The sequence below is a fragment of the Telmatherina bonti genome, assembly GCF_933228915.1.
Source record: "Telmatherina bonti genome assembly, chromosome: 19".
NCBI classification, from domain to species: Eukaryota; Metazoa; Chordata; class Actinopteri; order Atheriniformes; family Telmatherinidae; genus Telmatherina; species Telmatherina bonti.
In genome coordinates this window covers 12,172,775-12,195,325 of record NC_136617.1, presented here as the reverse complement: position 1 = coordinate 12,195,325, position 22,551 = coordinate 12,172,775, and the positions used below count along the sequence as shown (strand labels likewise).

The 22,551-nt window shown below is 35.6% G+C and overlaps 2 protein-coding genes across 2 annotated transcripts; both read left to right on the top strand.

Moving 5' to 3' along the window:
• Positions 1-5,018: 5,018 nt before the first annotated feature.
• LOC306769696 (class I histocompatibility antigen, F10 alpha chain-like) lies at positions 5,019-15,141 on the top strand. The gene is made up of 9 exons (XM_079258386.1): positions 5,019-5,176; positions 8,626-8,898; positions 9,021-9,311; positions 9,408-9,692; positions 10,895-11,011; positions 13,137-13,175; positions 13,252-13,314; positions 13,576-13,614; positions 13,787-15,141. Exons 1-9 carry the CDS (start codon positions 5,122-5,124, stop codon positions 13,873-13,875), a joined length of 1,251 nt encoding a protein of 416 aa, XP_079114512.1. The 5' UTR covers positions 5,019-5,121; the 3' UTR covers positions 13,876-15,141.
• A 1,521-nt stretch (positions 15,142-16,662) lies between these two features.
• LOC306770207 (H-2 class I histocompatibility antigen, Q10 alpha chain-like) lies at positions 16,663-21,857 on the top strand. Its single transcript, XM_079259043.1, has 8 exons — positions 16,663-16,891; positions 17,386-17,655; positions 17,825-18,106; positions 18,462-18,746; positions 19,383-19,496; positions 20,141-20,197; positions 20,509-20,550; positions 20,752-21,857. Exons 1-8 carry the CDS (start codon positions 16,816-16,818, stop codon positions 20,826-20,828), a joined length of 1,203 nt encoding a protein of 400 aa, XP_079115169.1. The 5' UTR covers positions 16,663-16,815; the 3' UTR covers positions 20,829-21,857.
• The last annotated feature ends 694 nt before the right edge of the window (positions 21,858-22,551 follow it).

The window sequence follows — 22,551 nt, the reverse complement described above, 5'->3', positions numbered from 1 at the left end:
GAAAAGGACATTTCTGTACCTATAGGTACATTTTAAAGAAATGTTCTCTCAAAAGTACAATACTGGTCTTTAAGAGACCAGAAGCACACCTTCAGAGTACGAAAAAGGGTTCAAAGTGACATAAAGTACAAATTTGTACCATTTCGACCATAAGGGTACCTGCAGCATTGAAAAATGTCATGTTAATGGCTGTAATGTTACAAACTAGAGCAGAGTTGAGTGATGACAGTAGAACTACTTAACAGTCATTTACTACACCAGACAATGAAAGTCAGATACTGCAAACTAAGTGTATGTCTGGTCAGTATTTTGAGTTTTTGAAGATTATTTCTAGATTAAAGATAAGATAATATTGCTAAGTGGAATGGACCAGGCCTAATGCTGTGAAAACATAAAAACATAACTTGATAAGGTGAGGTTGAACTTGATAAGGTACAAAAATAGACCAGAACTGAAGGGTACAGAAATGTCTCTCAAAAGAGTACACCCCCAGCGACAAGCATTTGTACCTTTTTAGGTACAAGCTGGTACCTCTATTTTTGAGTGTGTGGGTAACCCAGAAGGGGAGGCCCTATCAGCTTGTCCATGAGGGAGTTCAGGGTCTTTTGGTGGTTATCAGTCCATTGTATAGGAGTTTTAGGTGGGAGGTTACCTTTTTTCCTTGTTGTGACCTTGACCTTTTCTCCATTCCTTTGACCTGGTTGTGTTGTGAGCAGCTGGTAAAGGGGCTGGGCTATTCGGGAGAAGTTTGGGATGTATGTTCGGTCCCATTACTCTTCTCAGCTCTCCCACTGCTGTAGGCGCTTTGTCGGCCTGGACTGGGGCCACCTCAGATGGGTCCATAGGGTAGCCTTGTCCAGATACCAACCATTCCAGAAATCTCATTGCCCTCTTCAATACCTCACACTTAACGAGGACGGAGTTTAACTCAGAGTTCCTGATATCTACGTAACACAGCTCTCAGGTGCTCAATGTGATCCTCAAAGCTTGGGCTATGGACCAGATTGTCGTCTAGGGACTGGGACTAGTCATTTGTCGGTTCCACGTCGGTCTTTTTATATCCAAACCGCATCCATGGGACAGAAATTTCCCCTCTTTTATAAACAAGTTAATCAGTTTTGGTTGGCTAGTCATCTTATAATGAACTGCCCTGATGTGAGATGTGTCTTCTACCGTCTTTCTCCATGTTTGTTTATATATTGCAGCGAGCATGCCGTAAAGCGCATCTTGACATAAAATACTGCAGTAAAGCGCCTTATCGATAGAGCCTCATATGAAATGATAGGCATTTTCTATTGTCCAAACGATATATATTGTCAGCTGTAACCTGACATATTATAAAGTCACCTCAAATTTCTTTTTTTTATTTCTTAAAGAATTACTGTCCCAAAATAGTGAAAATAGTCCATGCAGCTTGTAATATCTGTAATTAGGTTTATATGTGGCTAACTTTGTCATTTTTTTTTTTATATTTGTCTTGAAAAAAAACTTTTGAAGCAAGTACAAAAGCTGCTAGTGCAAGTGCAAGGGATGTGAAGAGAAGATAGCAGCAGAGTCAAAAATCTGGAATCACCTTTATCTTATTTTGCACAAACACTATAAGTAAAACATATGACAGCAATTATTGTCATTATACTGTGTATGAGACTGGGGAGCATCTCCTTTTTCAGTTCAATAATTTAAAAAGAAAGGACAAAAAAGCCTTTACAAAGACATACAAAAAGATTGTCTATATATAAAATGCATATTTTTATTTCATCATCTTTATTTAACCAGGAAAATAATCCATTGAGACAGAGTCCTTTTCACAAGGGTGCTCCGGCAGTCTAAGATAAGGCAGCAACAAAAACAAAGTGTAGAAAACAAGGTGATGTAAAACATGATACAATAAAACAGAATCACCAATGCAAACACTAGTTCACATAAAAACACGTTAAGATTTACAGTAAAAACGACCTTGATTAAACACAACTTCTTGGTACAGATCCAGAGACTTAAAACTCAGATATTTTGTTTGAAACTTAAAAGATGGATGGATCCAGGCCTGCAGATCATTCCAGGACCAAGGTCCAAAATAAGGCCGTCTTCTCCATGACTCTGTCTGCAGAAAAGGCACCTGAAACATCAGCGGGCCGCTGGCTCTGGGACTGTAGGTATTCTGGAGGGCCATGAACTCGAAGCAGATATAAGGCAACTTGCCCAACATAGACTTGTATATTAAAATGTATTATTGCAGCATATAAATATTTAAAGAGGAAAGTCAAGCGAGTGAGTATGAGGTGCAGTGGTGAGTGAGTGGTTTGCTATAAAATGGCATTGTTGAATATCAGGATGGTTATCTCGGAAATTTCCAAATACAATAAATAATTTTACTCCATTTATACAGCTGGGTAATTGTATAATTATTTTACTCACATTACTACTATATTACTCGTTTTAAACTAAACGAGTAATATAGTAATAATAACATTAACAAATAAATAGTTTACATTCACATATCACCTTTTTTTATGAGCTTATATGACACTCAACTCCAGCTGAATATTAACATAAAGCAAACTTGGCCATCTTGTGGTATCACAGAAAACTACAGATGAATCATGTCAGCTGCATGAGCATTTATACAGCATCGTCCCAGATATAATCTGCCTAGCAACCGCAAACTAATTATTTGATTGGCTGTTGCGCTCTTTAAAAAAATAGCTGGACTCCGCGAGAGATTACTTGTGACGGGAATATAAACATACCAACAATGTGGACATTTATGTTTTTGCCTGTAATGTGCGTGAATGTAGATGTGACAATAGCGGATAAGTTTAACTTGGTAGATCAAATGGCCGTGGTCAAGTCATGGACAAAATAAACGAATTGAAAAAGCTTACTGCTGGTTAAATAAAATTATTTGTAACTGTTAAATTAATAATAACAAATAAACTGGCCAAAAACACGAGTTGGATAATTTACTGTAAAACAGATAAAGATAGAAATATGGGAGACCGACCACGGATAATTTCCGACAGGTTCGCAAATGTAACAGCCCTTAGAAAAGTTTGTCCTAGTCAGCACTATGTGCCTTATCACTTTATAATATTTCACATTATTTAATTAATCGATTATGCACCTTTCGGAGAAAGGTTCAACCGCCTCTACTACAATCATTCAGTCAATTACTTGACTGAATAGCAAAGTCACTGTAAAACAGAAGTAATAAACAGAACCAGGAAACCGAAGTGGAGCGTTCACTGACAGATAAAAATGTCCAGGACAAAGTTACTTAATAAAATGCAAATAGTTCGAGGAGCTAGCTACATTTCAGACATAGTAGGTAAGACTCTCAATAAAAAAGTTTTCTCTTTAAAATATATTTAAATTAAATCAATATATATATATATGTATATATATATATATGTATATATATATATATATATATATATATATATATATATATATATATATATATATATATATATATATATATATATATATATATATATATAAAGTATATACCTGCTTTTTTTTTTTTTTTTTACTGCTTTTTACCCTCTTGGCATCCAGTGCGAGTAGTAAAGTATGAATTTCAGTGTACCGGGAAGGGTGTTTCTCACTGTCCACATGACATTAAAAGCTTTAAATCTTGAATTTGAATTGAATCTTGAATATTTTTCTTATACACATCATCACACTCATGTCAACAGTACATACGGGGATCTAAAGTTTGGGCACCCCTGGTAAAAGTATTCTTTTCAATATGCAAAAAGAAGCCAAAGAATGATGGATAACTATGCAGGGTGCCCAAACCTTTACAGACATTTTCTGTTATTTTAAAATTGTAAATGATGGAAATAAGATCTAACTTTCTTTTTAATCTGCCTAATTTGATACTTTTTGGAGATTTACCATCTTTCGTTGGCTTCTTTTTGCTCTACAAAATTATAAATTATAATTAATTTTTACCAGGGGTACCAAAACTTTTGATCCCCACTGTATACAACTCCCACCTCTCTTTGTAAAAATGAACTCAGTCTTGTAGTTTGCCTCTTTAACTGAAACATTAATACAAAGACTTGGTGGAGATAGACATAAGAGAATAAACATGTGTGCAGGACTCCACCAACCAATGGAGGATCCACATCAGCAGTCATGAGAAACACTGGAACGAGATCAAAATAAACCTAAAACAATAAGAACAATTAAAATATGACAATAACAATAACAATGTATGTACAAGATATAAAGAAAGTATATTTCAAGATACTTTTAAAACTGAGTTTATGGCTTTGAAAACTACATTTCACAAGGATTATAGTTAACCTAAACTTTAGAGAGCAATTATTTAAAGAAAATACCCAGGTATTATTTGAAGTGGAGAGAACAGAGTTCTTTGTTTTGTTATTAACTTTCTTAATTTCAGAATCTGACAAATTCACCAAATAAACGTAAACAAATGATATGGTTCAGGTAAAGAACAAAGAAGAGAGCAGTCATTGTCCAAATGGATGTACAAAGGGACTGACATTTTGGACACTTCTGTCCTTAAAACAATTGAGAATGTGACTGGTGATGATGAGTTAAGTTTTTAAGAAAATGATGCATCTTGTATTAAGTATTAAAACTCACATTTAGAAACATCCATTCATTTTAAATAAAATACAACTGAATGAACATTAATCTTTTTTACAAGTAGTAAGAGATATAGTTGCTCAGTCTTGGTTAATGACAAGCTTACTGTGCTATTTAGAGGGTCAAAGTCAGACTTTGCTTATAAAGAAAGGAACTGAGCAGATCTAAAAAAAAATAAATAAATAAAAAATAAACTAAAATAAAATTAAAAATTAAATTTTTTTTAAAAAAAAGTCCTTTTCTTTGAGCATGGAAACCGTCCTTCTTTTTTTATGTGCAGTTTGTCAGCTCCAGACGCATTTGAGGTGTCATCTTTCAGTAGCTGCAAGATAAAAACAACGTGGTGTATCTAATGTACGAGCAGCCCTGAATGCATCTCTTATAAAATAAAGCAGGAAGCAAAGAGACAAACGGGTCCAGACCAGGAGTGAAAACACGGCCCCGCTGTCGGATGAAAATACATTTCTTCAAATACGGCTGAAGTCCTCTTTGAGGCTAAAAATGTTGATTGTCGCAGTTGTTGTCCTTTTGGGGACAGGGTTGACGGCAAACAGTGGTAAGTTTTTCTTATTTTTTCCGTGTAAAAGTCGTCGGGTTGAAATCGAAAGTAAAAACAGCGGCGGTGTGACGTCGTGGAAATTCATATTTTAATTAAAGATTGTTACGCTTTTTTCTGACTAATATGACCAGTACAAACAACTTAAGTACTGATCACTAACTGTTTAATGATCTAATAAAAACAAACACACAGAGAATGTAAAATAAAATAATAATAAAAAACAACGTGAAAGTCCTATGTTGATACGACACATTTCATATAAACAAGCATTTTAGTGGTTGCTTTTGTAATTTTGGCTTAAGGCAGTTAAAACACTTCAATTGAAATATAATGTAATGATGACAGTGATCATAAATTATGTTTACATTTAGAATATAATATAACCTTAAAAGTGTATTTCTTTCTGTTCCTCTGTATGGGGTTTTAGTTGGTGGCTGAAACAAGTTAAAACACTTTCCATTTAAATAAAAAATAATTGAGTTCAGTAGTAAACAACATCAGTATTCAGATTAATTTTGTATAAATTTGGTGGTAAGACAATATATAGAAAAGCCAGGTAAATGAGCTGATATAGCAGGTAAATCATTTTTTAATGTTAGAAAAGACAGTATGTTGAGTTAAAATCAATTTTTCTTTACAGATACTACTAAGTAAATAAAAAAATAAGTCCACCAGTAAAGGACAGGTGGAGCTGCCAGTCACATGCTGTCTGACAGCATTGTTAAGATGCTTCTGACGTCTTCAGATCTTTATTCCCTCATAACACTGCTTACAGAAACATTCACATAATTGAGAAAAAGAAAAAAAAAATGTATCTTTTGTGAGACCCAACAAATCATTTGTTTCCTGATTCTTGTACAGGCTGAATAGTACAAGTGTAAAAATGTGTGATTCTATGTATGTATTTCTAATTTTGTTTTGATAAAATCTAGAGTTGTTTTTTTTGTTTCAGTTTCAGAACAACTGAGAAATGCCTCATTTTTTTGTTTTAACTTACAGAAATAGTAACAATTATAGGATAAAAGTGATCATTGCATGTTTATGAAATCGTAATATACACTATATTGCCAAAAGTATTTGCTCATCTGGCTTTACATGCATATGAACTAAAGTGACATCCCATTCCATATCCATAAGCTTTACTATGACGTCGGCTCGTGCTTTAAAGTAATAACCACAAACTGCAAAGCTTCAGGTTCCCAGGGAAAACTTTCCACAAGGTTTAGGAGTGTGTTTATGGGAATTGGGGAAAAAAGAGGTCAGACACTGATGTGGAGCAGGAAGCCTGGTTTGCAGTCTCCACTATAAGGGTGCATTCATACCAGGATAGTCAGCTAGACCTTGTCCGATTGGCGACTGGGCTTAGTTGTAGGAGGGGTGTATCCATGCGGACCGAGATTGTGTTCACACTGCACTTTAGTCAAACGCGCCAAACCTTTACAATAATATATCCCCATTCCCACCAAAGGGAGCGCTGCACTAGTATATAGCAAAAGATAGGACAAGACCTGCATGAAGAGGAAAACTCTGTTTCCTCCCATCGATTGTATATAGATATGGACGTAGCCTCCATGATGTCACCCATAGGTTTCTGAAGAGCTGAATTGAAGCTCGGTGGGCAGTTCCTACCATCACCATCTTGGCAGAGGCATGTGCTGCATCTCACCCTGAAAATACATATGTGGGCAAAGAGGTAGAGCTGAGAGGGGGGCTGTGAGCGTCATGGTGGATGATTGACTTTGAGCGAACTCCGAGCTTTCTGTAGCTAAGAGCTAACCGAGCTAACCCAGAGATAACGGTAGCTAACCAGCTAACGGAGGTAAGCGGGCTAAAGCTTAGTCACGTTGTTAACCGACTAAAAACCGCGGTTATTCTACGTTCTTCTTACTTGGAGAGTGAGGTTGGGTACCTGTCAGTCAAAGGGACACACCCCGAAATATGCCGAATTTCGAGATTAAATTACTTTTAAACAGGCGAGTTAGAAAAAAAATTCACTCCCCCCCCACAGTTGTCATGAAGGTAAACCTGACCCATTAAACCGAAAATGGATTTTTATACCAGGCTGTAAACATGTTAATTTCTGCTGTGAAGTTGGTGTGCACCGCTTTGCACAGAGAGTTAAAGCAAGCGCACCTAGTTACGTACATAATGTGAGATATATGCTACGTCATGAGAGGCAGCGTGTAGCCACTGTTCCCAACTTGGCAACTTTCTCGCTAAATCTGGCGACTTTTTTTGTGAAAAGCGACTAGCGACAAATCTAGCAACTTTTACTGGAGTTATTGGAGACTTTCCTGGTGTTTTGGCGACTGACTTTAAAGCGCATATTGTAAAGTTATTGTCAGAACGAGAGTCTCTCCCCGTCCTAAAGCACTCAGTCGCTCCGGCTGCAGCTGCAGCCAGTCAGAGGAGCAGAGTGGACACCTGCACGACTCCACCTACAGTCACAATGAACAGCCAAATCTGCCACTGATCCCGCTCTGGATTACAGAATGGGACGTAAATTACAAAGTTTTTCACGTCACGCAAAAATAATTAATTCTATTTGATTGCATTCACAACCTCTGTCACTTACTCACCTCGTCCACTGTGTGTGTGACACAAGCATATTTATCTAGCTCGTCATGTCTCTAGAAAGTACAGAAAGCAGTGGGAATCAAATCCTGAATTAAAAGTTGGCTGAAGCCGTTTATTGGAGACGATACGAGGACATTCTGCCTGTATTATAAGAATGATTTCTACGTTAAACTCTGCCATTAAAAAAAAATACAACTCAAAAACATATCCATAAAGCAAAGCCTTATAATAGTTCATCATTTGAAAAGTCACCCCCTAGAGCACCTATTTTCATACGTTGCAATTATTACATCATGCAAAGGCACTTTATTTTGTTTTAAAATGACATGTTTCTGCCACTGCTTTAACTGTTCAATAAATGCGGTCTTGATCAATTTGCTTTGTTACAATTTCATCCTTTTGGCATGAATGTTGAAAATCAGCATATCTTGATGCAGTATGAACAATTATGTTTTAATGGAGACACAAAATCATCTTACTGATGTGATTGTAAGCACCAAAGCATTAATTCAAGGCTAAGGTAAATATCGAGATATATATCGTATATCGCGACATGCCATAAAAATATAGGGATATAACTAAAAGGTCATATCGCCCAGCCCTAACCTGTGGCCTTAGAAATTATAGGAATTTAACCTGAATGCAATAATTTAGATGGTGAGTAAATCCTTTTGGTAATAAAGTGTATTAGATGGGAGCAAAAAAATGAATGTGCACATTTCCTATACATTTGAAAAAGTTTTTTTTTTGTTGGGGCTGATGGCTTTGAGTGAAATGTATTCCTCTGCGATATCAAAGATAATGGAAACTTTTAGAGTGGCACTTCTCAGCCTTTTCCTTTGTGTCGTTTCTTCTTGTGTGGATTTTAGAGATGCATTCCCTGTCATACATCTACACGGCCTTTTCCAAACCTGTGGAACTACCAGGCATCCATGAGTTCACTGCTATGGGTCTGCTGGATGGAAGGATGATTGATTACTACGATAGCAAGGAACAAAAGAAAATTCCCAAACAGGACTGGATGAAAGAGCGACTTGATGAAGACTACTGGAAAAAAGGCACGCAGTCCAGACAGAGCAAGCAGCAGTGGTTCAAGGTCAACATCGACATCCTGATGAACCGAATGAGGCAGAATGACACAAGTACGGTCAAAGTAATATGAAGGACGAATAGTAATTTATATTGTGGGCATATAATAGATAACTAATTTGTTTAAGTCTGTGAAGTTTTTATTAGGATGTTCAAGTGTTATTTTTCCCTTCAGATATCCATGTCCTTCAGTGGATGCACGGCTGTGACGGTAAAGTTCAACCCGACGGCTCGCTGACGTTTGTCCGTGGCATGGACATGTACAATTATGATGGAAATGACTTCTTGTCCTTTGACGATGCACACCAAGTCTGGGTCGCTCCCACCGACGCAGCATTGGAAACGAAGAGGAAGTGGGATGCAGTTGCGGTCCTTAAAGAATACACCAAAGGCTATCTGGAGAACGAGTGTATGGAATGGCTGAGAAAGTTCAGGAATTATAGCCTAAATCAGCTAAAAGAAGCATGTATGTATAACATAAAACATGTTCTCTTTTATAAATATTAACACACTTTCAATGTAGATTTAGTGTCCTGAATCATTCCATGTTTTCTCTTCTCAGCCAAACCGGATGTGTTCCTGTTTGCAAAGAAGGCCAAAGCGGAAACAAACATCATTTTGACGTGCCTGGCCACTGGTTTCTATCCCAAAGACATCGTCCTGCGGATCAGAAGAAATGGCCGTGTCCTCATTGAAAAGGATGGACTGCACACCAGTGGAGTTCGGCCAAATGAAGACGACACCTTTCAGAGGAAAGACCACGTGGAGATTCTGAAGTCTGACATGGCTGATTACACCTGTGAAATCCATCATTCGGCCTCCGGCCTACATGTTGAGAAGAAGTGGGGTGCGACAACATTTTTATTATTTTTGCCTTTTTTTTCTGAACTTGACCATCAGATTTCTGCTTTACTGGTTTATTTGTGATGGTATGATGATGGGAACATTTCTTTCACATCTTTGGATTAGTTTCTATATTAGTTGGTTTACTGTCTTATTTATGTCATTGATAGGTTTTGTATGAAAAAATCAATACAATTAATAAATAGATATTGATTACTTATCACAGATAAATACACTTTTAGAAATCCTTTTTTGCCTCATTTACACAAAGTTTGATTTATTTAGAGACAAATGAGTTGTAAATGATTAGAGAAAAACTATACAAAAAAGAACTTATGTATGGAAAACCAACATGTTTATTTATGATGGCATGATGATGGGAACATTTCTTTCACATCTTTGGATTAGTTACTATATTAGTTTATTTAATGTCTTATTTATGTCATTATTTGGTTTGGTATAGCAATCATGTTAATGAAATACTATTAAATAGATATTGATGACTTATCCCAGATAATTGATAAACTTTTTTGCTTTATTTACATAGAATATGCACAGTTAAACTAACCAAGGAGTAACCAAAGTCAGTCCTCAAAGGCTGCAGGTTTTCAATGTGTTTCTGCTTCAACACACCTGACTGAGATTAAATGGATGTAACAGCCTATATAACAGACAGGTGTGCTGGAGCAGGGATACATTGAATCCCTGCAAGATTGTGGCCCTCGAGGACCAGAGCTGGACACCCCTGAGCTCACCCAACAAGTGTTAATATGATCATAGACTGTATTTTGAAGGTAGTTTGGGTTCAACTTCAAAGCATTGTGCAGTGAGCGAGATTTGATTTATTTAGAGACAAATGAGTTGTAAATGATTAGAGAAAAACTATACAAAAAAGAACTTATGTATGGAAAACCAACATGTTTAGCTTTTAGTGGACATGAGTTTGTTTTGGAGTCTCACATTGCATGGCATGAGAAACATGTTTAAAAAGTTCACCAACAAAATGGTCTAATTAACTGATGCCAAATTACAAACAATAAGATTCAAAACCAAAACAAGCAAACTTCATCACTGAAGACAAAGAAAAGCTCATAGTTTCCACCATGTTAAATTAATACAGTGACTTCAGTGAGATTCTGGACGGCACACAGATATACTGCGAGTAAACAGCACATGAAACTAATGTGAATGTTTTCTGTGTTTTAGATCACACTGTTTGGGGAGATTCAGCTGGAGTCATTGCTGCTGTTGTAGCTGTGCTGCTTGTGATTGCTGCTGCTGCTGCTGCTGTTGGAGTGTGGTGGTACTTAAAGAAAAAACGAGGTAAGTGTTTTGTTTATCATTTGTCTGTACTGACAGTGGAGTAATAGGTTTTTGGAGTTTTTTCTTACATTGTATTATTCTATCCCGTAACAGAATTTGGGGTGTATTCTATGAAGATAAAACTGTTGTTGTTTTATTTTGTTTTGTTTTTTTCAAGATAAAAAGGAGAAATTTAAATTATTGGCTTCTTCAGTATTTGAACCCAAGATAAAAGTTAGTGTGATACAGAATTTAAAATAATTTATTTAAACCATGATTACGCTGGAGCTGCTGAGTGTTTCAGATTTATAGGAGATTAATAATCTTTATTTCAGTAGAGAATGTTCGTATAATCTTATAAAGGATTTTATGAGATGCTCAAAGTTCAGATTGACAGATAAATCTGTAACTCATTTATTATATGACAAAGCTGTTTTCTATCAAACCGAAAGTTCAGCCACAGAATTTTTTTCAGCATCACATAAACAACAGGTATGAGGTGAACAGTAGCCGCTACTATCTGTGTGTTTTGAGAACTACTAATGAGGAAACAGACGCCGTTCTCTCATTGCCACAGCGGCGATGTTAAACAGCAGACTGACCATCAGAGATACATTAGATGTATCCAAACCTCAGCCTGGTGGTTGCTGAACGAGACTGCCTTAAACACCATGGGACTGAACTGACAACATCAGTGTTTCTTCATCCTGTGACCGACATTCAGAAGTTGTGCACAGCTCCCTAAGTACTCCCTAAGCAGTTTTTTAGTTGAGGCTTTTGCCATTGCTGTTTTCCATTCTGACGCTCAAACTTTGTGTTTCCAATTATAAAGGGTAAGGCAGCGGTCTCCAACTCCAGTCCTCAAGGGCTGCCGTTCTGGAGGTTTTATCGTTTCCTTGGTACAGTCCACTTGATTTAAAGGAAAAGATTCTAAAACAACTTGTCGTTATGTTCTGCTCCTGCCTGTTCATGATTTGGGTCAGGTGTGTTGCAGCAGGGCAACACTAAAGCCTGCAGGATGGTAGCTGTAGTTCAGTTAAGTTAAACGGTTATAAGATCAAAACTTTCCCTTGTTTTGACACTGATGCAGCAGGCTTTCCACTAGTACTCTAGTGGTGGAGAGGAGAGGCAATGCCTGCACTGCCACATCTCCAACAACGTAGAGCTGCCTCTGGATGCCTGTTTGTTAATTATGCCAGCAAAGATATATCAACAAATGCACCCATTAATCAGCCGATGTGGAAACACAAATATTGACCCAATGTATTAGTTAATTCTTAACAAAAACTGTTGCTCACACAAGTTTAAGAATGAATTTGTTGCACGTCATTTTATGCTTTAATACAAACAATTCCACTGCCTGTGATGCAGAAAGTGCCATTTCTTTATTCTGTTTGTTTTCTTTAATTGCAAAATATATTTCTTGATTTCCTCTAAAATATTTAACAGTATAGAATTAGAAAACACTGAAATTTAACATTTTAGTCCTATTTTGTCTGCTGAATAGCAAACATTCTCAACTTTTGTGTCCGAACATAAAGATATAAGATCAAACCAAGTCCGTTTTTAAACAATGAAGCTCAGACACAATCAGTTTTCGCACGAGATGGTGTCTAAAGGCTGGGATTTTATTCCACATATGCAAACGTGCGCGTCAGTGTTTAGCACCGTTGGTTTGTATGCTTGTTGTAACACAACATTCGCACACAGCTAGGGGCAGTACACAGCACGTGAAAAGGGTCTCTGGCATCTCCATGTCCAACAGTTTACAGATCTGTTGCCAGATGTACAAGCATGGAGGTTTTTGTCCCTGTGCAATGGGAAATAAAATATACAGTTGCAAACTTTTTTGGGTGAAAAACTAATGTTAAAGCATATCAACTTTTCTTTTTTTTGTTTGTTTTTTAACACGCAAAACAAGTTTTTTTTTATGGATTTTTGTCACATCTATAGTTATGATGTCACTATGCAGTGATGAGTCAAATTTTATTGTGAGAACTTGAGACACAGACAAGGTGGTATGAAACAAACTTGTCACACACACAAACACATTTTCAATTATTTGCAAGCATACTGAAAAAATGCATTATATTATGAAACAATGAGCACGTTGTCTATTATTGTCCTTGTGTGTACTTTTATGCAGGCGGCAACACTGCCAAGAGTGGAGCACCTGTCAGCAATGGTAAGAATTCTGCACTTACGTGTAGATGTACAGATATTTTAACATGAGCTGTAATATTGCCTTTGTGCCTGTTCAGGTGGTAACTCTACCAATCATGGTTATGCTAATGGTGAGGATCAAGCACTCGTCAAAAAACAAGGTTAGTTCCCTTTGGTAATATGTCAATGATGCTGCATAGAGCTGCATTATATGCTTATGTTTTATGTTTAGCAGTGATGAGCTCCTATAAAGTCACATTATTTTATCCTGCCAAGTATTGTTTGTGCTCTGCCGATCTGCTCAGTTTGTTGAAACATTTTGCTTCCTGGTGTGTGCGCACTAAATAAAGAAGTTTAAAACTTTCTGTATTTGTGTTCATACACACAAGTTGAACTTAAATATGAGCTTGAATCTTCCACAGGGTCTGATGAGAGTCTGGGCAAAGACTCTGGTGTCTCTAGTAAGTATTTTTCACTTCTTAAAAAGTATTGTAATGGTTGTTGTATAAACTGAGAAGCAAGAAAAATTAAATAAATAAATAAAATCTGCATATACAGAATATGCTTTATATTATTATTTTTATCAAATAAAAGCCAAGGGGAGCCATGAAATTGCATTCTTTGTTTCTACAGGCGATTCTAACAGCGGGCAGGGCTCCAGGGCAGATTCTCCTGGAAGTAATGAAACTCATGAATTGGAATCTCTCCAACAAGAAGTCTGAAAACACAGAAAGCTTGTGATGACATTGCTGTACAGTACTGCAGATAAACTGGCCTTGACTTATTTAGTTTATTACAGAATAATGCCAGTGAGACAAAACTCTTAATGGCACTGACCTTTAACATGTTAAATAGTTATTTTACCATCATTGCCATATTTTCACTTCTCAGCTAAACATTTATTAAGCTTTTAACTCTGAAAGACAGAAGCCATTTGAAGTAATAAATAAAACTCATTGAATCATCTGAGGTTCCTGGAACCACATCTACAAATCCAGCAAATATATTTACGACAAGGCATTGAAATAGAAGAATCCAAATATAAGTAGCAACAGCTTGATTTTGTGAGACTGTTTAATGTGGCAAACTGATGAGCAGTTGACTGTGGCTCTAAAAAGTCTAAAAGTTAAAAAATTACAGATTTATTGATGAGAGGCAAGAGAATAAATCGGGTGTGCTTCCTGATTGCAACCTGGAAGAAATTAAACAAATGTTTAATCTGACAATGTGAATGCAGCATCATCATAAAAGATCTGACATTACATAGTAGAAGGCCTAAAGATGAAAAATAGTGTTTAATCTAAAAAGAAAATGTTTTTTTGCTGAAGTGTTATTGTTCAGGTTGTTTTTGGTTAAACAAAATGTTTTTACAGCAATCAGGAAAGTATCAGATGAATTATAGGACATGAATCCATTAAGGGTGAGACATGTATGTGAACAACTGTTGAAAATGCTCCAAAAAAGTCAATAAAATTTCATTTTCTTTTTTTCTTTTTTTTTAAATAGATTACAAAAGTTAATATAGTGCTAGAAAATAGACATATTTGGGAAAAAGTTTGCTTTGAAGATGGTTTGACTTCAATTTACTTATACATCATGATTCGTGATGAGATATGTGTTTGAGACATGAAAAGTTCATCGTTTTTGTGGGTTTTTTTTTTCTTTGGTTGAGGGGTTCTTGTTTAAAATGTGATTCACTGAACTTTATTTGTACAAAATTTGGACATCTCTATTGATGATTTTTGTATTTAATGTGTTACTTTTCCTGTTTGAGCAGAATAAAATTCTGTTTTGATGTCTTTATGCCTTATAAGTGACAGTCAGGCAAAAATATGAAATATTTCTATCTGCTGTCTGCAACAGATATTAAGCCACTAACATTGCATACAGATTTTGATGTTGTTGCACCTTACCAGCATAAAGTTGTTCTTATCAAATTACTTATTGAAAATAAATCAACCTTTTAAAGAACATGATGATTTGTATTCTTCAATAAAAGTTTTAATTTAACTCTTTAAGTTTTCTTTTTTTTTTTTTTTTTTTTTTTTTTTTTTTATCTGTGAAAAGATGACTAACGGCACCCCAACTCAGTGTATTGATGTGTATTAATGTGCAGGAATCAGCGACCTCTCTGAGCAGAGGGGGGACTTCTTTTACAACCATCAGAAAACAGCATCCACCACCAAAAGTTGTCATTTTCCACAAATATTTCACAATCTATAGATATTGATATGTTTCTGTTGTTTTATGATCATGTAGAGGTTTGCAGATTTTTTTGTGTGTTTTCACTTGTGCACACATCAGGTTTTCTTTTACGTTTCCTCCTTGTGACATCCCTCCTGTTTTTTTTTTATTTAAATTTCTTTTTTTTTTTTTTTTTTTTTTCTTTTGCAGCTGACCTGTTAAAAACCAACTAAATATTTTTGGTTGATGCTCAAGACTGCACAAATGTATAGCTACAGGAATTTTGAAAAACGTTTTCTTTTGTGTAAAACTATCTACAAATATACAATTTTCATATTACTTTATCAGCAGTAGTGATATGGGATGTCAGTATAGTTACCAGTAAAATGTGTGCAAAACCAATTTTTTGCATTTACACATTTTTTTCTTTTTTTTTTTTTTTTTTTTATTTATTAAACATAGGAAAAAGCTTTCAGGCGTTTGTGGGCCATGAGACTTCCCTCCTATGTGTTTGCTTAATTTTTTACTATTGGAAACGCACAACTTATATATTATACTTTGTGCATCCACCAGGAGGGTTGAATGTGGAGACAGAACCAGTTACAAGCTAGGGTTTAACAAAAGGCATCACAGTCAGGTTGTGCACCACAGTGCTTACTGTGACCAGCAGGGGAAACAAATATAAGTCTGCAGCACACAGAAGCACCAGTACATACCACAGCAGGAAACCCCCCAATGCAGCAAAGATTAGATGGTCTATGTGGGCAATGAGTTTGGTTGCACAACAACATGTAATAGTTTGGGTTTTTTGTTTTTTTTTTTACTTGTTTTTATGTTAAATATTTAAAAGGAAAAGCCATTTTATTTCAGTGGAGCTTGATTTAGTTTATAGTGCTAACTATTATTCATAATGGATGCTTCTCTACCCTACACTTTACAAAAGAGGCTTTTATTGAAAACTGAGCTGCGTAAGTCTTTTTCAAAATATCCTTGAAATTTTGAAGTATTTTCTAATCCAAGAAATGTGGCACGAAAAAGTGGGATCAAGGAAAATAAAGTATAAATGAATAAAGGAAATCCATGGAAATATTTAGTGTGTTACTTTGGAAACCGGTCTTGTTTTTAGGTTTGTTTTGTCTCATCGCCCATTCCCACACTCCACCTTGTAGGTGGCGGTAATGTCACGTGCAGTGAGTGGCCACCCGCCATTAAACCACCGAAGAAGAAGAACAACCTTAAAAAAGCATCGACAGCCTCTTTGAAGGCTTTTACTTTTCTTTTTTTTTTCATTTTAATTTTTTTTTTTTTTTTGTAAAATACAGTTATTGCTTTCTGTGACGGATTAGTTTTGTAAAAACAATCTTAAATTCATGAGTTAATTATCCAGAAAAGGCGAATCTGAAAATACGAGCCTGAACTTCCTGACTTGAGATACGAACTACAAAAGTCGATAAAAACTTACTTTAAAACGAAGAACCATGTTTGATTTATGCATAAATAATGTTTTTCAAACAGTTTTTATAGTCTTGTTGGCAGGCCTGACGGTGAACAGTGGTAAGTTGCCGTTTTCTGTTATGGTATTTGATCTAAAATCGAAAGTAAAAACCATCGTTACTTTGTGACGTTTCTTCAGATTTTTGTTGACTTTTATTATCACAAGTTTTATAAGTTAGTTTTACTACATCGGCTAAAGTTAGAATCCTATACATAAAAAAAACTATTAACTTTATTGCTTTCTTCCCATGTTGTCTGTCTATGTCATGGATGTTTTTTGGTAGTAAACAACAACAAAAGCAACACTGATGTTTTGGTATTGTTTAATTTTGATTTAGTTTAGATGTTTGCAACTTTAATAAGAATGAATTAGAGTCTTGCTTAATCTAATGATGAATTTCAGGACTAATTTAACAGTTGCATTTTATGTCATGTTGAACTCTCTGACAAAAAAAAACAAAACAAAACCTTTAGGTAGCTAACCTGAGACATATACATTGTTATGTTTATGAATATACTACAACCATTTAAGAAACTGTCTTTGTGGATTTTAGAGAAGCATTCTCTGGTTCACATCTACGTAACCATTTCCAAACCTGTGGAGCTTCGGGGTATCCATCAGTTCACTGCCATGGGTCTGCTGGACGGCAAGCTCATTCACTACTATGACAGCAAGGAACAGAAAACAGTTCCCAAACAGGACTGGATGAAAGAGGGACGTAACTTAGAATATGGGGAAAAATGGACAGAACCCAAACACAGTCAGCAGCGGTTAAAGAGGAACATGGAAATCTTAATGGAACTAAGGAGACAAAGTGACTCAGGTAAGCTTAAAGAAATATGCAGGACAGGCAAGTCATTAAACTTATGATAAATAAAGGCAATATTTCAGAATATTTGATCTCACTCTAGATAGAATATATTTCTGCTGACAGTCTGAATTGCAATTTGCTTAAAAATGTTTAAATTGATGATCAAATGTTTTCCCTTCAGATATCCATGATCTTCAGTGGATGCGAGGCTGTGAAGGGGAGGTTCAGCCAAACGACCAGCTGGAGTTTGTCCGTGGCATTGACATGTATAGTTACGATGGATATCAACTATTTTCATTTGATACGGCAAACCAAGACATAACTGACACAGATAGAGCCAACAAAATTATAAAATACTTGGATGTCATTCCCGAGGAAGTCACCGTGATCTACCTGAAATATCAGTGCATTGAAGCCCTGAGCGAGTTCATGAAATATGCAAAAAAGCAGCTACTTGAAGCACGTATGTAATAATTCTGACTTCTGTTAAATTCTGAATATGTCTAACTTATTTAGACCTGTAGTGTTCACATCATATTTCATAAGTCATATCTGTACATTAAAACTTAAAACTCTGAAATGCAGGAATCATGAATTAAATTCTCCTCATTAGTTCATCAGTAATACTTCATAAAAGATCCAAACTCTAAAACACAGAAAGCTCGTGATGACGTTGCTGTACAGTGCTGCTGAAAACTGGCCTTGACTTATGTAGTTTATTACACAGTAAAGCCAGTGAGACAGACTCTTAATGGCACTGGTCTTTAACGTATTAAATAGTTATTTTACCAATATTACCAGATATTTTCTCTTTCCAGCTGAACCGAATGTGTTCCTGTTTGCGAAGAAAGCTGCAGAGGAAACACATGTAGTTTTGACATGCCTGGCCACTGGTTTCTATCCCAAAGACATCGTCCTGTGGATCAGAAGAAATGGCCGTGTCCTCATTGAAAAGGATGGACTGCACACCAGTGGAGTTCGGCCAAATGAAGACGACACCTTTCAGAGGAAAGACCACGTGGAGATTCTGAAGTCTGACATGGCTGATTACACCTGTGAAATCCATCATTCGGCCTCCGGCCTACATGTTGAGAAGAAGTGGGGTGCGACAACATTTTTATTATTTTTGCCTTTTTTTCTGAACTTGACCATCAGATTTCTGCTTTACTGGTTTATTTATGATGGCATGATGATGGGAACATTTCTTTCACATCTTTGGATTAGTTTCTATATTAGTTGGTTTACTGTCTTATTTATGTCATTGATAGGTTTTGTATGAAAAAATCAATACAATTAATAAATAGATATTGATTACTTATCACAGATAAATACACTTTTAGAAATCCTTTTTTGCCTCATTTACACAAAGTTTGATTTATTTAGAGACAAATGAGTTGTAAATGATTAGAGAAAAACTATACAAAAAAGAACTTATGTATGGAAAACCAACATGTTTAGCTTTTAGTGGACATGAGTTTGTTTTGGAGTCTCACATTGCATGGCATGAGAAACATGTTTAAAAAGTTCACCAACAAAATGGTCTAATTAACTGATGCCAAATTACAAACAATAAGATTCAAAACCAAAACAAGCAAACTTCATCACTGAAGACAAAGAAAAGCTCATAGTTTCCACCATGTTAAATTAATACAGTGACTTCAGTGAGATTCTGGACGGCACACAGATATACTGCGAGTAAACAGCACATGAAACTAATGTGAATGTTTTCTGTGTTTTAGATCACACTGTGGGGGGAGATTCAGCTGGAGTCATTGCTGCTGTTGTAGTTGTGCTGCTTGTGATTGCTGCTGCTGCTGCTGTTGGAGTGTGGTGGTACTTAAAGAAAAAACGAGGTAAGTGTTTTGTTTATCATTTGTCTGTACCAACAGTGGAGTAATTGATTTGTTTTTTATGTATATGAATAATAATATGTATAATATAACAATAAAATACATATATAGTTTGATTCCTCAGTGTTTGAACCCAGCATAAAGTATACTGTGACACAGAATTGAAAGTAATTTATTTACACCATGAATTACACAAGTTTTTTCCATTTTATTAAAGATGAATTTGTCTTAATTTATCAGTAGAAAATGTATTTATTACTTTATCAAGGATTTAACAAGTTGCTGAAAATTCAGATTGAGTAATAAAACTGAAGCTCAGTAAATAACTGAGCAGTTTCGTAAAAAGTTCATCAAACCAAAAGTCAACTGAGATTCTTGGATCAAATTTGGGGATTGACGCATATGAATATTGTTTGCTGATGGCTGATATGGGCTGCTGATACTCTTGAGCACATATGTGGAGCCAATACTGTTTATGATCCTTCAGTTTATTTATATATATTTATATTTATATTTATAAATTTTAATATACATATATATATAATTATTTATACATTTATATATTTATAATATATATATATATATATATATATATATATATATTTATGCAGAATTTAAAATAATGTTCCTAAACTATGATTACACAGGCTCTACATCAGAATGTGTCAGTTCTCCTAGGGAGGAAATGGATGGCCATAACGAAGGTCTGTGATGCTTTTTTACGGATTTCTTGACGTTCTCAAAGTTCACATTGAACAGTAAAACTGTAAATCGTTATCTGACTTTATTCATCAAACTAAATGTTAATTGAGGGTATGCTCTTGAATCAAAACTGAGTAAACTGTGGTTGTTGTTAATACAAACATTTATTGTTTTTGTTTTTAAAAATATATTTCATTAGTCAATATGTGATGATAAATATGAAAATACCCTATTTGGCACCTTACACATGCAGGATGTATGTTTCCTTTATACAAACAAGGTAAACCATCATCTAAATTTGAATCCTTCACAGGCTCGGCAGATTCACTTGTCCTCCCAAACTCTTCTGACAGTGGTGAGTTTCTCATAGAAAAGTATTGTAGAAGCCTGGAGAAATTGTATAAAATGTTGTAAAAAAAATTGTTCTTATTATTTTTGTTGTTGTGGTGAATCTGACTATTAACCAAAATTCAACAAAGGAAAAGCCAGAGCTGAAAAGGACCTCTACTTCTGTTGTTTTTATGCATATGGAATAACATTATTTATCCTTGCACAGCCCTGCACACCATGGTGGAGTTGCTTCATGGGCCGAGACCACAGTGGACTCGGCAAAACCAAATTGATAAATTATGACATAAAGAAGACATTGATAAACTGGACAGTTTAAAGTTTTTATTCTGAAGAGTAGAGATGGGACATTTGAAACGGAAGCACCGAAGCCTGTTTCCTTCAAATGAGACTGACTTGGTTGAAATGTTGTATTGAAGCCAATGTTAAAGCTCTGCCGTCACATGACCGATGACGTGTGAGTCTTCGTACGCCCCAATGAGACACCGGAAATGACCAAGCTGATTCAAAGCATTGGAGGTACTGGTGCCGCATCATCTATTGGAACGAGAAAGGCCCAGCGTTCCCTCCTGCTCACTGCTTTACAGGCTAAGAGAGCATTAAGATTAAGAGAGAAAACTTTAAGTATGGAGAAGTGGAAGAAAACAATCACGTGTATGGGAAAACTTCCACTTTGTGTCACTCAAAAGGAAGGAGGATGATAATATGGCAAAAGATCAAATAGTATTAGATTACATAGTACTTAGTATAATTGTTAATGTAGTGTTGTATTTAGAATTACATGATATTACTAAATATCTCTCTGTGGCATTGGCTAGGATAACTGACAACAGAAGATTAGTTAATATTGAAATATAAAATTTCATGATGTTCAGGGTGTTGCTGACTGAAGAGGCTGTTCTATCAATCATTCAGAAATTGGGAAAAAGCATATGAACAAAATGTAAGATTGTTCTAAGAAAGTCCCACTGAGATGCATAAGCACTTCTCCCAAACCATCACATATCCCATTAAACTAGTTTTGACATTGCCATCTTGTTTCACAGCGCACACGCTGTTTCTAAATCATGTTAGAAAATCTAATGAATAACAGGACGACACATTGAGCCATAACTAATACACTGAGAAGACAGAATGTTACAGCACTTTTATAGACGATGACCCCTCAGAATAAAGACAGCTGCAAGACTGACTGAATTTTTTGTGTTAGAAGTTAAATCAAGTTGGAGAAACTATTAGATCTGTGCCTGTAATAACTACAGCTGACCACCAGATGTCTATTTTATAAGGCTTTGAAGCTTTGACCCTTTTTTCAGAAGCCTCAAAAGCCTCGCAAGGCTTCATCGACCCATCTCTACTGAAGAGACATTATCTCTACTCATCATTTTTTATCTTTTTTTGGGGGGGGGATTCAAAATAAACTATCACTAGAAAAAGCAGACAGACTAATGTTTTCTTCCTTAGGAAAAAATATTAATTTGATTTCACTCAGGTGGGTGCTTTTCTTTTCTTCTGAAACTCACATTGGTCCAATAGAATACTTTCCTCTAAGTGTTTACATGTAGCATATTGCAGCTCTGCCTTATTGATTTATTTATTTAGTTTCAGTTTGCATCTAAGTTATTTGGACACACACTCAGAAGTCATTCAGCTGTTTTAAGGGTAACTTGAACAGTTGAAATACTAAAGAAATAAGATTCAAGGCGTTTTTGTAGTCTTTATTGGTATTGGGTTCTTTGGACCATCATTTATTGAAGAAAAGAGATAGTTCTGTCCTATAATTCCTTGTGGTCACACGCTTTATGTTCATACATATAAATTTGAGGATAGTGTGGGTGAGTGTGATGTTTGAAGTGTTAAACTTTTAGGCTTTTACAATCAATGACCATGTTAATGAAGTAATATTGAATAATATGTTAACATGCTTATCTAGAATAAAATATGTTCTTTCATTTAATTGAGTTGAAGAAAGAAAAAAAAAACCCAAACAAATTGGTCCTGGACAAAT